The sequence below is a fragment of the Prionailurus viverrinus genome, chromosome X (assembly GCF_022837055.1).
Source record: "Prionailurus viverrinus isolate Anna chromosome X, UM_Priviv_1.0, whole genome shotgun sequence".
NCBI classification, from domain to species: domain Eukaryota; kingdom Metazoa; phylum Chordata; class Mammalia; order Carnivora; family Felidae; genus Prionailurus; species Prionailurus viverrinus.
In genome coordinates this window covers 52,365,589-52,381,388 of record NC_062579.1, presented here as the reverse complement: position 1 = coordinate 52,381,388, position 15,800 = coordinate 52,365,589, and the positions used below count along the sequence as shown (strand labels likewise).

The window sequence follows — 15,800 nt, the reverse complement described above, 5'->3', positions numbered from 1 at the left end:
AGTATTTTGACAGATGAAAATTATGTACGATATGGCATTGATGCACACACAAAGATGCTGATAATCCATAAAAAGTATTTTCCAATGGCACCATTCACATACTCATTTCTACTTTTATCTTAGTGGTAATTTATGTAAAGAATATTTTTTTTGTGGGGGTGCCTGGGTGGCTCAGTCGGTTAAACCTCCAACTTCAGCTCAGGTCATGACCTCACGATTTGTGGGTTTGAGCACCATGTCGGGGCTGACTGACAGCCTGGAGCCTGCTTCGGATTCTGTGTTTCCCTCTCTCTTTGCCCCTCCTCTGCTCTCACTCTGTCTCTTTCTCTCTCTCAAAAATAAACATTAAAAAAATGAATACTTTTTTGTTAAAGAAGGTTCATTAAGCTATTTGTAAATTAAATAAGTCCTATGACTTGTGTTGGACGCATTTCAAAACTTTAGAATTTTTTAAAATTTATTTTTGAGAGAGAGCTAGTAAGAGAGGGCAGGGGAAGGGCAGAGAGAGAGAGAGAGAGAGAGAGAATCCAAAGCAGGCTCTACTCTATCAGCACAGACCCCCATGTCAGGCTGGAACTCACAAACTGTGAGATTTGTGACCTGAGCCAGAGTTGAGTGCTGAATGAACTGAGCCATCCAGGCACCCCAAAACTTTAGAATTTTTTAAAAGGTGTCTTGCTCTAAAAAAAAATCCCCTTCCATGGTGATTTTTTTTTCTTTTGACTATACTTGCTCACCTAATAATGCCTCTTACTGGATTTGGCAACCTGCAGAGGAGGTTGTTGTTTTGCTAGGCAATGATTAGGTTTCCCATTTCCTGTTACAAAGTACCTTTCAAGTTCTAATAGTAATGTATTGTATTTTCCATATATAACTAATGCCTCAACATGAATATTTTGTAACTCCTCTTTACATAATTTTGGAGGTTTTGATAAGGAAGATTGGGTTATTTTGATGCACAGAATACTTTAAAAGAAATCATGAATCTGACTTTTTTTTTATTATTGCAGACTGGATATCTTCATATTCTCTGTTACAACTTTGGAATAGAAGCCTACAAGCAGAATAAATACGATGAAAGTTCTTTCTGGCTTAGGTAATATAAATAAAAAATTTAGGGATATCATACAGTTCAGTTAATACTTACTATATGGTACTTTGTCAGTTTAAACATTCTCTGACATTAAAAGCCAACATGCTAAATTTATTTATTCCTTTAACATGTGTTGTTTATTCTTACATGTTGCCAGTTGATAGGAAAATGTATTCTATTATTGATATAACAGAAGTGTATGTTCTTTAATACCTCCTTTGTATCACCATCAAGAACATGGAATTAAAAAAATTTTTTTGTTTTGGTACATATTGCTGTCTGCCAACCCCAGAGTGTAAGGTAGATGGGTGAGAATAGGATCAGGATCAGCTAAAATTGTTAGTCTTTTTTTTTTTAAAGACATGAATTAAAAAAAAATTTTTTTAATCTTTGTTTATTTTTGAGAGAGAGACAGAGTGTGAGCAGGGGAGGAGCAGAGAGAGAGGGAAACACAGAATCTGAAGCAGGCTCCAGGCCGGAGCTGTCAGCACAGAGCCCAACATGGGACTCGAACTCCCGAACCGTGAGATCATGACCTGAGCCGAAGTCGGACGCTTAACCGACTGAGCCACCCAGGCGCCCCTAAAATTGTTAGTCTTAAGTGAATTTTGGTATTTTAATATCATTGAAATAAGTATATATTTAGCACTTACTGTATGATCAGTATTATACTAATATTTATACTGTTGTGTTGAATCTGAAAATATTAAGGGAATAGTGTAAAAATATAACAACTGTATACAAGAACTCTGTCTTTGGCCAAATACCTAGGCACAGCACAGGTTCTGACACATAGTAGATACTTAATAATTGCTAGTTAAATGAATTTGTGTGAAAAATGAATTTTTCTGGAGATGTCACATAAGGTGCTTTGGACATCAAAAGATTATGGAGTGAAATACATCAAATCAATTCACTGAATGTTTCTCCATTCTCAGTATAGGGTTAGTTCTGGTTATTTGGAGATATTTTCAGGGTTAGTTTGACTATGGTGAAAATTACATTTGCCATTAACAAAATAATACATATATGGATTAAGATTATAGCAATCACAGGTGTATATATCTCTAACAAAATATTTATGCAAATAACTTTTTATGTAAAAGACTTTTTAAAGTGTGAAGAGTTATCAAAGTCTATAAAGAACCATGTCTCGCAGAACAGGCTTATACAGTTATAAGAGATATACTTGTCTCAATTTAGAATGTTTCACACAAGTGGAAATCACTTTATAATTATATAATCACATTTTAATAAATTGAATTATTTCAATTATAACCAAAGGAGCTGACTAGTTTAGCATGGGTTTTATACCAGGTTTAATTTATTTTAATGTTTTTTATTTTTGAGAGACAGAGAGAGAGAGAGAGGGAGGGTGAGTGGGGGAAGGACAGAGGGGGGAGCCTGACGCATCTTGAATCCACAAACGGATCATGACCTGAGCTGAAATCTGATGCTTAACTGACTGAGCCACCCAGGCGCCTCTATCAGATTTTTACTGTATATTTATTGGCTATATTTTTAGGAATATAATTTGAACCACAGTCATATTTTCATCAAAATATATATGATAAATTTAATAGAGAACCACTGCATTTTGGGTCTTTTGTGTTCTTGTAATTAGAATGAGATTGGAGAAAACAGGAAGAGCTTGAATTCTATCTAGTGCTAGTTATTATATATGATTTTAATCTCTGCCTGATTGTATTTTTCTCCTCTTTTGGGGATATAAAAATAACTTGGTGAAGTATTTTCAAATGCCCTGAAAAATTATATTTTAGTATGTTGTAAAAGAGGCAAAAAATATATCAATCTTATTAACAATAGGAATTTTAGCATAATGGATACTTTTTCTAGTATTAGATCAACTCAGTCAAAATTTGAGTCATCTATGATTTTGGTGTGAAATTGTTAATATTGTGATACCTACTTTTTATGATTATTGCACAACTTAAATATGTTGATATATGTATTGTAGAGCATTCAATAACTTGCTTGGGAAATAGAAAACTGCTTAGTAAATGGTAGCTGTTGCTGCTATCTCTAGATGATATGTTTGCTATTTACAGCAAATGAACCCTAATGTGGCCAGTCCACTAGTTTATTCTGAAATTTATGACAGTCATATCAAATGTGGATTATTTATTGATTTCCCAGGTAAGTATATCGTAAAGACAAACACCTACATTTTCTATCATACACTGCTAATCTTTGGAGCCATTTTTCTTTGTGCTTTAATTATCCATGTGTTGACTATTGGGAACAGTTGGTGATACAGCAGGAATAAACAGCTGCTAATTAAGCATCCTTCTCTATAAATTTTATACCAGAAGGAGGCAATGGAAAGTGAGTGTGCTTTCTACAGGCTTAAGTCTTTTGAAGTTAGTGAATATCTTAAGGTACAGGTTATATACAATTTGAAAGTACCCATTTAGTCTAAAAGGAAAAACCACAGTTTTACACAAATAAGATATAAAAATTACTATAATGTATTAGAATTTTGTTGAAATAGAAGCCTAGAACATAAAGGGTGGTGGTGAGTATTATTTATAAAGTTCTTTTCTGTCTCTCAATTCTTGTTAACAGATCTCACTCAATTCAGGACCTTTCTCAGTTTTTGTCTCTCCCTGCCTTTTATTTTGCTATGAAAAGTTCATGAACAGCTGCTATTATTCCTGCTTTCTGCCACATTCTTTTGATCATGTCCCCTTATTAGAGGTCCACAGATTAAGGGAATCTTGCTGTAATTATGAATGAAATTTGGGAATCCTTTAGGTTACTTTACTATAGGAATCAAGGTACCCACCTCAGTGTATTCAATGACAAATTTAGTTAGGACTCTGTTCAATATAAAATTTGAGGTCTTTGAAATCAGAATGCTAGCTTTGGAAATAATATTTAAGAGTTCTTTTGTTTAATAAAATGCATTTTTTGGGGCCACCTGTCTGGCTCAGTTGGAAGAGCATATGACGCTTGATCTTGAAGTGTGGGTTCAGTCCCCATGTTGGGTGTAGAGATTATTAAAAAATAAATAAACTTTAAAAAAAAATTTCCTCCCTCCAACTCCTCCCCTTTTGTAGTTCTTGCCTATTGAGCTCCGCTCTCTGCTCCTAGCAGAAGACACGCATAAGTAGATGGGAAGAGACTATTAATAGATATAGAACTTTCTTCCACAATCTAGGGGATGTCAGTTGTCCTGGTGGAATTTAAATTTAGTGTTGATCTTTTAAAGTCCTAATAATTTGTACATATATTATATTAAATTTGGCTTTTTATAAAAGGTGTACAGAAATTGCACTGTAACTAATTAGTATTCTAAAAGAAGCACTGTAAACCAAACAAATACAAATAAGTCTAACTCAAAAGGCTTCGTGGTTACACTGATTTACTGCAGAGATTTTACAGATATTTTTTCTCCCTGGGAGAAAAGTACTTTAATCCCAAACCTTAGTCATATTCTTTTTTTTTCAATATATGAAGTTTATTGTCAAATTGGTTTCCAAACAACACCCAGTGCTCATCCCAAAAGGTGCCCTCCTCAATGCCCATCACCCACCCTCCCCTCCCTCCCACCCCCCATCAACCCTCAGTTTGTTCTCAGTTTTTAAGAGTCTCTTATGCTTTGGCTCTCTCCCACTCTAACCTCTACCTTAGTCATATTCTTAATCATGGATAAGTTTTCTTTTATGTCTAGTAGTTTTTTTCTAAATCATTCAACTATGTTACTTGGAGCTACTGGTTGGGAAACACTTGGGAGGCTCACTTTTTTTTCCTTTTGCTGTAAGAAGACCTATTTACTAATTGTGGCAAATTAAATATAGAGGAAAACTGTCAAAATGAAAGAGTAATACCCATGGATATAGTAACAATGTTTAAAATTTCTTTGCTGATTAAATAAAATAAGATTTCTTTGCTGATTAAAGAAGTTATATATGCTAATTATAAAAATTTAAATGTTACAAAAATATATGGTAAGTAAAAGTCCTTTGTAATCCCACACTCATAAATGTTCAGTATTAACATTTTTCAAAGTTTTAAAAAATGTTTATTCATTTATTTTTAGTGGGGAGAAGGGCAGAGAGAGAGGGAGGGAGAGAGAAAAATTCCCAAGCGGGCTCTGTGCTGAGTACAGATCCCGATGTGGAGCTTGAACTCACAAACCATGAGATCATGACCTGAGCTGAAATCAAGAGTCCAGTGCTCAACCAACTGAGCCACCAAGGTGTGCCACAAATAGTTTTTAAAAGGTTTTTTAATATGTTAAATGACAAGGAAGACATGACAATCATTGAAATGCATTTGGAGGATTTAAGGAATTGAGGAGTTTTTTCAAAATGGACTGTAAATAAGGAAAATTAATGGAATGAAACCAAGCCAAAGAGTATACATGGGACAATTCTGATTTGGTGATCTCTTGTTAGAGACAGTGAGATAGATTGAGAAGATGACAGAAGACATTTGAATTGAACAAAATCATGGAGAATTGGATAAAGCCCTGAAGGTGTTCTATAAAAAATAATCTAATTGATCTTAATAAATGAAATATAAAAGACCCTATTTCTTTAACCTATGGGTCAGAGATTGCTTATAAATTCCTGACGAGTTCTTTGTAGGTTAAATTGAGAGTATTTCTCAACCCTTTGTGCGAGAGCTCTGTGCTGCCCTTTCCCCTTCAGAATCCAAAGAAAGCATGCGTGATTTCTTCAGTGTTCTTCTGAGACCGTGATTACAGTTTATATTTTCTTTTTTTTAATGTTTATTTATTTTGAGAGAGAGAAAGAGAGCGAGCAGGGGAGGGGCAGAGAGAGAGAGAGAGAGAGAGAGAGAGAGAGAGAATATCCTAAGCAGGCTCCACAGCTATAAGCGCAGACGTGGGACTTGAACCCATGAACCGGGAGATAATGACCTGAGCCAAAACCAAGAATCGGATGCTTAATCAACTGAGCTACCTAGGTGCCCCTAGAGTTTATATTTTCTTTTTAAAAACCCCACAACCTAGACTTAGTGTGCTAGACTTTTTGGATCAGGTAGACAGTATGTTAGAGGAGGAGTAATTTTTGAGGTCTTCTGCTAACACCACTTAAAAAAATTTTTTTTTAAACATTTGTTTGTTTTTTGAGAGACAGAGAGAGAGAGCATAAGCAGGGGAGGGGCGGAGAGAGGGGAGACAGAATCCAAAGCAGGCTGGGGCCTGAACTCAAAATACGCGAGATCATGACCTGAGCCTAAGTCGAACGCCAACCGACTGAGCCACCCAGGTGCCCCCTAACACCACTTTTAATTTCTCTAAAGCTAATCTAAAACCTGACTCAATTGGTAGCTAATGTGAGTTGCTTCCTATTAGTTAGGAATAGTTTTTACTCTGCATGGGATGTGTGTCTCTTTCCTGCTTCTGTAAAACTTCTTGCGTCTCTCATGGGATCAAAAGAGGAGAATTTAGCAAAAATTATGCTACTGTTTTCTAAATTCATAGTGCTTAGAGGTAGCGAACTAGATTAGTTAGAAATTTCCATGTTGGGTTTCAAAATAGCTATTATGTTTACAATAAGGTAAGTATTTATGAGATATTTTTATTTATCAGTGCTTAGCCTTTACTGTGGTTATACAGGAATATATATTACCAGAGGTCTTCTGTTTTTTTTTTAAAAGATTTTATATTTTTAAGTAATCTTTATACACAATGTGGGGCTTGAACCTACAACCCCAAGATCATGCATTGCATGCTCTACTGACTGAGCCAGCCACACACCCCACCAGCGGTCTTCTAATAAGGAAAGAACAAAGGAAATAGAAATGTATTTTATGCACAAATATTAATGATTCAGTATATGAGCGCAACGAAAATTTGTATCAGTTTTTTTAAAGTTTATTTACTTATTTTGAGAGAGAAAGAGAGAGGTAGGGAGGGGTAGAGAGAGAGGGAGAGAGAGAATCTCAAGCAGACTTCACACTGTCAGTGCAGAGCCCAATGTGGGGCTCGAACCCATAAATTGCAGGACCATGACCTGAGTGGAAACTGAGTCAGCCAGCCAACTGATTGAGCCACTCAGATGCCATGTATCAGTTAATGCTCCTTAGTGTTTATCCCTTTATTTTCCCTTTTCTCTCAGCCCAAAATCTTGAGAATTTGACAGTATTATTAGTATTTTTTAAAATTTTTACTGTTTATTTATACTTGAGAGAGAGAGAGCTAGAGAGCATGAGTGGGGGAGGGGCAGAGAAAGGGAGACAGAATCTGAAGCAGGCTCCAGGCTCCAAGCTGTCAGCACAGAGCCTGACATGGGGCTTGAACTCACGACCTTAGTTGAAGTTGGATGCTTAACTGAGCTGCCCAGGTGCCCCAGCAGTATTATTTATGGTCAGGCAATGTGATCTAAAGAACGATCACAGAGCTAGCAGTAGAAAATCTGTTACTAATCAATTGTGTGACTTTGTGTCATTCACCTAACAATGTGCTTGCAATGTCCTTATCTGAAAAATGGGTACAGTATTATCTGTGTTACAAGCTTGTAATGAAGATGACATAAGTGACAGAATAGGACTTTGAAAAGTTAAAGGTATTATATAATCATAGACTATCATAAAATTATTAACTATAAAGTTGATCATATATAAGACCTATTTTAATGGTAACTGGAATGTATTAGCACCATCTTGTGGAAATAGAATGAATTGTATAACAGCAATTTTAACAAGATAATTTACTAAACACTGTAAGAATCTTTACTAAACAGCTGTAAGAATCTTCATAGATCATCTGGTTCAGTAATTTAGGAACTATATTCTGTGGTGCTCTCTGGTTCTACCAGAACAACTTCAGAATCTCCTTTAAAAGGAAAAGGAGACTTAGCTGCAATTCTCTAAGATACTCATCTTGTTTTAGAGAAGTTAGACATTAATCATTTTTTAAAGTAGTATATCCTTGTAAGATTTTGTTTGAAAAAAATGATTAGCTTGCTTACAGTTTGAAAATGACTGGAATTGATCAATTTCATCTTGTGTAGATATGAAAATGTACATTTAGAGAGATTTATACAGGGACATCTAGCTGGGACACAAGATCTCCAGTCTTTTTTTTTTTTAACGTTTATTTATTTTTGAGACAGAGAGAGACAGAGCATGAATGGGGGAGGGTCAGAGAGAGAGGGAGACACAGAATCCGAAGCAGGCTTCAGGCTCTGAGCTGTCAGCACAGAGTCTGACACGGGGCTCGAACTCACAGACCGTTGGATCATGACCTGAGCCAACGTCGGACACTTAACCGACTGAGCCACCCAGGTGCCCCAAGATCTCCAGTCTTTTAGGAATAGTTTTTCTCCAAAGGTCAGTAATGATGTTCCATCTTTGATTCCTGATTTTGGCTGATATGAGTCTTTCCTTTTTTTTGGTCTAGCTAAATGTCAATTTGTTGGATCTTTTCAAAGCATCAGCTTTTGGTTCTATTGTTTTTTTCCTATTGTATTTCAGTTATTTAACTTAATTTCCCCTGTAATCTTTATGGCTTTTCCTCTCTGTGCTTGTTTTAGATTTAGTTTGCTCTTTCTTTTCCATTCTCCTAATATGGAAAGTTGAGATCTTACTTCTCTTTTAGTATTATTATAGGTATAAAATTTCCCCTAACCATTGCTTTCCATCCTATAAGTTTTGGTATGTTGTTTTCCTTTTCACTCAGCTCAAGGTATTTTCTAATTTCTCTTGTGACTCATTGATTATTTAGGAGTGTGTTGTTTAATTTCCACATATCTACTTGATTTCTAATTTAATTTCACTTAGGTGGAGAACATACTTCCTATGACTTCAATTCTGTTAAATCTGAGGCTTTTTAATATATTTTATTCTGGAGAATGTTCTGTGTTCACTTGAGAAGAAGGTGTATCTGTTGCTATTGGGTGGAGTATGGTATAGATGTCTGTTATGTTAGTAGGTAATATAGTGTTGTTCAGGTCTTCTCTATCCTTTTTGATGCTCTGCCTACTTCTGTTATTGAAAGTGGGGTGTTGAAATCCTCAACTGTCATTGTTGAATTATGTATCTCTTGATTCAGTTTTGTCAACTTTCATTTTATGTATTTTGGGGACTGTGTTGTTAAGCTTATATATGTTTATAATTGTTCTATTATCCTGATAGATTAGCTTTTTTATCATTATAAAATATCCCTCTATCTCTGGTAATATTTGTTTTTTGTCTTAAAGTCTATTTTGTCTGATATTGGCATAGCCACTCTAGTTAGTGCTCTTATGGTTGTTTACGTGGTATATCTTTTTCCATCCTTTTCTTTCAACCTCTTTGTATCCTTGAATCTAAAGTGTGTTTATTGTCAACAGTATGTAGTTGGATATTTTTTAAAACTTCAGTCTGAAATCCCTGCCATTTGATTTTATTGTTTAATCCATTCATCTTTCTAATGTTGACATTATTGTTGGATTTATAGCTGATATTTTGCTTTTTGTTTTCTACATGTCCATGACTACATATTTCAAATACCCTTTTCCTCCTTTACTACTTTTTTTATCCTAAGTGAATATCTTTTGAAACTTAATGAATTTATTTTTTATTGTGGTAATGAATATATATAACATAAAATCTGCTATTTTAATTATTTTAAATGTACAATTGCATTAATTACATTCATGGTGTTGTACAGCCATCATTACAATCTATTTCAAAGAATTTTTTCATCACCCCAAACAGAATTCTAACTTTTAAAAAAATTTTTTAATGTTTATTTATTTTTGAGAGAGAGACAGAGTGTGAGTGGGGGAGGGGCAGAGAGAGAGGGAGACACAGAATCCGAAGCAGACTCCAGGCTCTGAGCTGTCAGCACAGAGCCGGATGCGGGGCTCGAACCCACAAGCCGTGAGATCATGACTTGAACTGAAGTCAGACGCTTAACTGATTGAGGCACACAGGCACCCCAGAAACTCTAACTTTTTAAAAAAAATTTTTTTAACGTTTTTAATTATTTTTGAGACAGAGACAGAGCATGAACGGGGGAGGACCAGAGAGAGAGGGAGACACAGAATCAGAAACAGGCTCCAGGCTCTGAGCTGTCAGCACAGAGCCCGACGCGGGGCTCGAACTCATGGACCGCGAGATCATGACCTGAGCCGAAGTCGGACGCTTAACCGACTGAGCCACCCAGGTGCCCCCAGAAACTCTAACTTTTTAACGTTAACTCCACCTTCCTCCTTCCCCAGTCCCTAGTAATCTTTAATCTACTTTATGTCTTTGTGAATTTGCCTATCTTAGGTATTTCATGTAAGTGGAATCATATAATATTTGTCTTTTTGTGTCTGGCTTATTTCACTTAGGAGAATATTTTTCTTTTTTTAATGTTTATTTATTTTTGAAGGGAGGAGGAGCAGTGAGAGAAAGGGAGAGAGGACCTGAAGCAGGCTTTGCGGTGACGACAGAGAGCCCAATGCAGGGCTTGAACTCACAAACTGTGAGATCATGACCTGCGCGGAAATCAAGAGTCAGATGCTTAACCGACTGAGTCGCCCAGGTGCCCCCTAGGAGAATATTTTCAAGATTTATCCATGTTGTAGCATGTATGAGAATTTCATCCCCCTCCCTTTTACCAATAATTTATTGTGGTAAAATATGCATAACATAACGTTTACTGCCGTTTTAATCATCTTTAAGTGTACAATTCAGTGGCATTAAGTACACTCACAGTGTTGTGTTACCATTACCACTGTCTACTTCTGGAACATTTTCATCATCCTAAACAAATTCTGTACCCATTAAACAGTAACTCCCCTTTCCGCTCACCCCTAATAACCCGTTTTCTACTTTCTATCTCTATGACTTGGCATATTCTAGGGTCCTCATGAATACAGTCATACATTATTTGTCCTTTTGTGTTTGGCTTAGTAGCATAATGTTTTCAGTGTTCATCCATGTAGTAGCATGTATCAGTATTTCATTATTTTTATGGGTGAATAATATTCAGTTTTATGGATTTACCATGTTTTGTTTATCCATTCACCAGGTGATGAAAATTTGGGTTATTTCCATCTTTTTTGTTATTGTGAATAATAATACTGTAAACATTGGTATATATGTATCTGCTCAAGTCCCTGCTTTCACTTCTTTTGTGTATATACCTAGGAGTGGAATTGCTGGGTCTTGTAAATGGATATCTTAGAGTATACCATTTTAAATTGTTAAATAGGGGCGCCTGGGTGGCTCAGTCGGTGAAGCCTCTGACTTCAGCTCAGGTCAGGATCTCACCTTCCGTGAGTTTGAGCCCCGCGTCGGGCTCTGGGCTGATGGCTCAGAGCCTGGAGCCTGCTTCCGGTTCTGTCTCTCCCTCTCTCTGCCCCTCCCCCGTTCATGCTCTGTCTCTCTCTGTCTCAAAAATAAATAAACGTTAAAAAAAATAAATTGTTAAATAATTTTTAAAATTATATATTCTTCATTTTCTTTATGGTTGTTCTTGGGCTTACAATTATACATCTTTTTTTTTAATTTTTTTTTTAACGTTTTTATTTATTTTTGGGACAGAGAGAGACAGAGCATGAACGGGGGAGGGGCAGAGAGAGAGGGAGACACAGAATCGGAAACAGGCTCCAGGCTCTGAGCCATCAGCCCAGAGCCTGATGTGGGGCTTGAACTCACGGACTGCGAGATCGTGACCTGGCTGAAGTCGGACGCTTAACCGACTGCGCCACCCAGGCGCCCCTTTTTTTAAATTTTTTTTAACGTTTATTTATTTTTGAGACAGAGACAGAGCATGAATGGGGGAGGGTCAGAGAGAGGGAGACACAGAATCCGAAACAGGCTCCAGGCTCTGAGCCGTCAGCACAGAGCTGACGCGGGGCTCGAACTCACGGACTGCGAGATCATGACCTGAGCCGAAGTCGGCCGCTTAACCGACTGAGCCACCCAGGCGCCCCCTATACATCTTAATTTATTAGAAGCTACTTCAGATTTATATTAACTTTCAGTAAATTACAGAAGTTTTACTTCTATATTGACTTGATTCCCTTTTCTCTTTTTTTGCTATGCTCATTGTACATGTGCCTACATATATTTAAACACTCAACAATACATGGTTATAATTATTGCTTCATATAATTAGCCTTCTCATCAGTTTTGGTTTTCTTCATTTATTCCTGTAGATTTAAGTTAACATTTGGTCTTATTTCCTTACCCTACTTATATCTTTATTTCCACTCATTTCTTTGTGTTGTCATAGTAAAAATATATTAAATACGTAATGCCCCAACAATAAAATTTTATAGATATTTATGTAGCTGCTTTCTAAATAAGGGAGGAAATAAGAAATATGTAGTCATATTGTCTTTTATAATTATTCAAATAATTGCTAACACTTTTCTTCATATGAATTCACATTATTTTCTGGGGTCATTTGCTTTCAGCCTGAAGAATGTCCTTTTGTATTTCTTGTAAGGCAGATCAGCTAGCAAGAAATTCTTTCAGTTTTTGTTTATCTGGGAATGTATTTAGTCTTCTTTTGAAAAATAGTGTCTCTAGATATAGGATTCTTAGTTGACAGTTTTTTCTCTTTAAGCACTTTGAATGCGTCATCCCTGCTTTCTGGCACTGATAATTTGTGATAAGGAGCCAGCTTTTAATCTTATTATTTCCTTTTAAATGATGAGTCATTTTTCTCTAACTGCTTTCAAGATTTTCTCTTTATCTTTACTTTCAGTAACTGGACCATGATGTGTCTGGGCATGGATTTGTTTATGTGTGATCATCCTTGGAGTCCATTAAACTTCTTGGATGTGTAGATTATTGTTTTCCATCAAATTTGGGAAGTTTTCAACCATTATTTCCTTGAATATATTTTCTATTCCTTTCTCTTGCTTTTCTCCTTCTAGTACTCTCATGCATATGTTATACTGAATGATGTCTGACATGTCTTTGAAGCTCTATTCTTTTTTTCCACTCTTTTTCCCTGTTTGTTCTTCAGATTTGTATAATCACTATCAATCTATCTTCAAGTTTATATATTCTTTTTTTTGCCTGCTCAAATCTATTTTTGAGCCTCTCTAGTGCATTTTCCATTTCGGTTATTTTACTTTTCAACTTCAGAATTTCTACTCAGTTCTTTTATAATTCCTGTCATTTAATTGTTATACTCTTATTTTTAATTTTTTTAAATGTTTATTTATTTTGAGAGAACTTGAGTAGAGGAGGGGCAGAGAGAGAGAGGGAGACACAGAATCTGAAGTAGGCTTCAGGCTCTGAACTGTCAGCACAGAGCCCAATGTGGGGCTCAAACCCATGAACCGTGAGATTATGACCTGAGCCAAAGTCGGACGCTTCACCGACTGGGCCACCCAGGCGCCCCTTAATTGTTGTACTCTTATTCTCTGTTTGCATCATTGTTATCATGCCTTCCTTTAATATTTTAAATATGGTTTCCTATAGTTCTTTAAAGAACTATATGTTTATAATGGCGGCTTTGAAGTATTGAAGTGCAATATCTGGGACCTCTCAAAGGCAGTTTCTGTTGCCTTCTCTTTATCCTCTGTATAAGTCACACTTTACTGTTTTATTGCATGTATTGTAATATTTTGTTGAAAACTAGATATTTTGGATAATATCTGGCAGCAAGTCTGCATACCAATTTCTCCCCTTTCTGGAACTTACTGTTCTTTTTATTGTTCGTTTATTTATTTGGTCATTTGACTGGACTAATTCTGTTTATTTTTCTCACAGTGTGTGACCTATAATGTTCCTGCTCAGAGTTTTTCCCCTTGTTTTTGTCTTTCTGTGGTTTTCTAGGCTTCACCTCTGCAGCCACATAAGCCACTTGTTGGTCAAAGGTTGTATGTAAGGTCCCGTAGCCAGTTAGATATTCACTCTTTCCTGTTGGATGTGTATTTGACTTAGAGGTTGTTTTCATAGTTCAGTGAGTTTATTATTTTGCTCTCCATTCAGCCAGGGGCTAATAGCTAGTAGGTTATTTTTCTGATCATGCCTGAGAGGGCAGTCTTGGGCATGTGCACAACCTCCCAGACCCTCAAATATGAGTGCAATATGATTTTTGAATAAAGACGTGTTTTAGAGAAGTTTTAGGTTTGCAGCACATTTGAGAGGTAGGTACAGAGATTTTCCACATGCCCCCTGATCCTGCACATTCATAGCCTAACCCTAACCAACATCACTCACCAGAATGGTACATTTTTTACTAAGAATGAGCCTACATTGACACATTGTAATCCCCCAACTCTATAGTTTACCTCAGGGTTCACTCTTGTTGTATATTCTACAGGTTTAGACAAATGTATAATGACATATATCCACCATTACATTTTAGTATCATACAGAATAGTTTCACTTCCCTAAAAATCCTCTGTGCTCTGCCTGTCCATCCCTCCCTTTTCCCTAAACTCTATCAACTACTGATCTTTTTGGTCCCGATAATTTTGCCTTTTCTGGAATGTTGGAATCATATAGTATATCATTTTCAGATTGGCTTTTTGTTTTCACTTTGTAATAATGTTTTGTGTTTCCTCCATGTGTTTTCTTGTCTCAATAGCTCATTTATTTTTAGTGCTATATAATATTCCATTGTCTGCATGTTCCACAGTTTATTTGTCCATTTCCCTACTGAAGGACATTGTGGTTGCTTCCAGATTTTGTCAATTATGAATAAAGCTGCTATAAACGTCCACGTGCAGACTTTTGTATGATCATATGTTTTCCGTTCTTTTGGGCAAATACCAAGGACCGTGATTGCTGGGTTATGGTAAGAATATATTTTGTTTTGCAAGGAACCACCCAACTCTCTTACAGTGGCTGTATAATTTTGTATTCCCACCAGCAATGTATGAGAGCTTTATTACTCCACATTCTCACCAGTATTAGGTGCTTGTCAGTGTTTTAGACTTTGGCTATTCTGATAGGTGTGTACTGGCATTTATTTTATTATTGTTTTAATTTACATTTTCCTCATGACATATGATGTGGAACATCTTTTAATAGTCTTATTTGCTGTCTGTATATCTTTTTTGGTGAGGTATTTGTTAGGAACTTTGGACCATGTTTTAATTGAGTTGTTTATTTTTTTTTACTGTTGAGTTTTAAAAGGTTTTTTTTTGGTATATTTTAGATATCAGTCCTTTATTATATGTGTCTTTTGCAAATATTTTCTCTGAATCTGCGGCTTATCTTCCAATTCTCTTGATACTGTCTTTCACAAAGCAGTTTTATTTTTACTTTTTACTTTTTTACAGATTTTATTTTTAAGTAATCTCTATACCCAACATGGAGCTTGAACTTACAACCCCAAGGTAAAGAGTTGTATGCCCTACCAACTGAGCCAGTCAGGGACCCCAGGAAGTTTTTAATTTTAATGAAACTTAGCTTATCAGTCATTTATTTCATGGATTGTTTCCTTGGTATTGTATCTAAAAAGGTATCACAATACTCAAGATCATCATCTAGGTTTTATCCTATATTCTAGAAGTTTTATAGTTTTGCACTTTTCATTTAGATCTATGATCCTTTTTGAGTTAATTTTTGTGAAAGATGTAAGGTCTGTGTCTGGATTCTTTTTTTGTGGGGGGAGCATGTTGATGTTCAGTTGTTCCATCATCATTTGTTTGAAGAGACTATCTTTATCTTTGATCCATTGTATTGCCTTTGCTCCTTTGCCAAAGATCAGTTTAAGGTATTTATGGGGGCTCTCTATTCTGTTCTACTAATCCATTTGTATTTTCTTTAG

General features: G+C 36.0%; 1 protein-coding gene across 1 annotated transcript in view; it reads left to right on the top strand.

Moving 5' to 3' along the window:
- TEX11 (testis expressed 11) overlaps positions 1–15,800 on the top strand; it is a 250,439-nt gene that overhangs the window by 52,980 nt on the left and 181,659 nt on the right. Inside the window, exon 9 of the mRNA XM_047843907.1 lies at positions 1,011–1,096. Within this exon, the coding sequence (XP_047699863.1) occupies positions 1,011–1,096 (86 nt within the window). The remainder of the gene's footprint in view (positions 1–1,010; positions 1,097–15,800) is intronic.